A 2051-nucleotide genomic window follows, 5' to 3' on the forward strand; every position below is an offset into this window, starting at 1 on the left:
CTGTAATTCATCCATCTATTCACTCATCTATCTATCTCCCATCCATCCATCCATCCATCCATCCATCCATCCATCCATCCATCCAAATTTATCACCTATCAAGTACCAGAAACTATTAGTTAGTAGTGATTCAAAGAGAAGTTAAAGTTAGTTGACCCTTCTGGACCAACTTTGTCTTTTCTTTCCCAGCAGTAGGGTCAGGGTCCCAGGCCAAAGTGGGAGACCCCATGCAGGCTGATGGGCCTCGGGGGTGTCGCTTTGCTGGGCAGTGGTTCCCAGAGAATCAGAGCTGGCACCCATCAGTACCCCCCTTTGGGGAGATGAGCTGTATTACCTGCAGATGTGGGGTAAGTGGGGGACTTGCAGGAGGTGGGCAGTGTATACTTGGCCTGCAGCAGGGAAACCTTCTCAGGGAGATTCCTGGAGTTGGCTTTTCAGGAAGAGGCTGAAGACTATAGTGTCCTGTGGGGAACCTCAGTATCTCTCCATCCTGCACCAGGCAGGGGTACCCCATTGTGAGCGGGACGATTGTTCCTTGCCACTGTCCTGCGGCTCAGGGAAGGAGAGTCGATGCTGTTCCCACTGCACAGCCCAAAGGAGTAAGTGAAGGAAGCTGGGCAGCTGCTGTGGGCTGGGCCTATAATACCCGGGAGGGAAGGGTGCCCCCGCGGAGAAGGGAACTGCCCAGCCCACCCCTCCAGGCTTGCCACTTATTGCCATTTTCTTACAAGTGAGATTTCTGAAGGTCACTATACAGCGCTCATGCAGGTGATGTGTGCTGACACGCTCAGACAATTTGGGCTTCTCTGGGACTGGAGCAGAAATGTTCTCGGGTCCCCGTGCCTTCCTCCAGACCATCCTGCTCTTCCTCTCCTTCAATATTCACTCCCTTCTGTTTTCAGCAGCCTCTGAGACTAGAACCCTTCCAGAGCTGGACAAAGAAGCTGAAAGCTCCTAGGGAGTGTGTCCAGAAGGCCACATGACCAAGAGGATGGGCCCGAGCTGGGAGAAGGAGCGGTGCTGAGGACCTTGACTCTCCTGTGGGAAGCCCAGTGCCTTTAGTGCCTCTGTTCTGCTTCTTCTCCTCCCCTACTACCTCTGGGAACCGCAACTCTACAAGGGGAAAGACGGCTGGGTCAGACCAAGGCCATATCCACGCTAGCTCCTGCCCCATTACTCTTTTGGCCTCTGCCCCAGAAGCCTAACTCTTTTCTTCTGTACATAATGCCACTGGCTTATTGGGATTTTTTAATTTATCCTCACTCAGCGCCAAGGGTTCCCTCACACCATTCCTGCTGCCCCTGAGCTGAGCAGAGTCATTATTAGAGATTTTTGTATTTATTAAAATGTTTTTTCAGTCTTTGGGTTTGAGGTAGGCTCTTTGTGGCCAGGGCCCTAAGTGGGCCCCAGTGGGAAAAGACCTGAAAGTAGGAGGTAAGAGGGGCTCCCCGGGGCCCAGACTCTTTCTGACCCTGGGAGCTGGAAGGGGCTTAGGAAGCAAGAATGGCTAGCAGTGGATGGCATGTCTAGGTTCCAGAAAGAGGGTTGGGGCTGCCATCAAAGGGTTGGAGTACCAAGACCCAGGGGACCTCAAGTCGAGTTCCTCGTAGCTGGCATTTTTGCTGATGCCATGTCTGAAGCTGCTCCGGAAAGAAGCAAAAGAGCCATCCAGCCTCTGTGCTTTGTCTAAAGCGAGGTACACATTTTCCTTCCTGAAAACAGTTGCTGCTGACCAGTTCAAGGGCAAGCCCAGATCAGAGTGGACTGAGATCAGCCCCGATCTGGTTAAAACCAAGCTCATCTTGAGATAAAGTGCTGTGTTGGCTGAACAACGCGAGACCCCTTCCTTCCTTCCTTTCCCTCCCTTCCCTTTTCCCATGTCCTGTCATCTGGGCCACCAGGAACAGGATACTCCATCAAGCCCCTAGAGAAACAAGGGTAAGATGCTAGGGATCAGACACAGGCGTGTATAAACAATGCAGGGTCAACCTGGCAGGGTGCGGGGAGGGAGAAGTCACAGCTGCTACTGTTAGGCCTGCCGAAAGTGCAGC

At 52.8% G+C, this 2051-nt stretch overlaps 1 protein-coding gene across 5 annotated transcripts in view; it reads left to right on the plus strand.

Annotated features, from left to right (window-relative positions):
• Chrd (chordin) overlaps nucleotides 1-1359 on the plus strand; it is a 9843-nt gene extending 8484 nt beyond the window's left edge. For 2 of the 5 annotated variants that reach the window (XM_026790165.1, XM_005368972.2), the window contains exons 21-23: nucleotides 193-347; nucleotides 500-599; nucleotides 906-1359. In XM_026790165.1, the coding sequence (XP_026645966.1) occupies nucleotides 193-347; nucleotides 500-599; nucleotides 906-958 (308 nt within the window). In that variant the 3' untranslated portion in view covers nucleotides 959-1359. Of the gene's footprint in view, nucleotides 1-189; nucleotides 348-499; nucleotides 600-902 lie in introns of all 5 variants that reach the window. The other 3 variants (XM_013354389.2, XM_005368971.2, XM_026790168.1) reach the window with 2 other exon arrangements.
• The last annotated feature ends 692 nt before the right edge of the window (nucleotides 1360-2051 follow it).

The sequence above is a fragment of the Microtus ochrogaster genome, unplaced genomic scaffold (genome assembly GCF_000317375.1).
Source record: "Microtus ochrogaster isolate Prairie Vole_2 unplaced genomic scaffold, MicOch1.0 UNK43, whole genome shotgun sequence".
In the NCBI taxonomy this organism is placed as follows: domain Eukaryota; kingdom Metazoa; phylum Chordata; class Mammalia; order Rodentia; family Cricetidae; genus Microtus; species Microtus ochrogaster.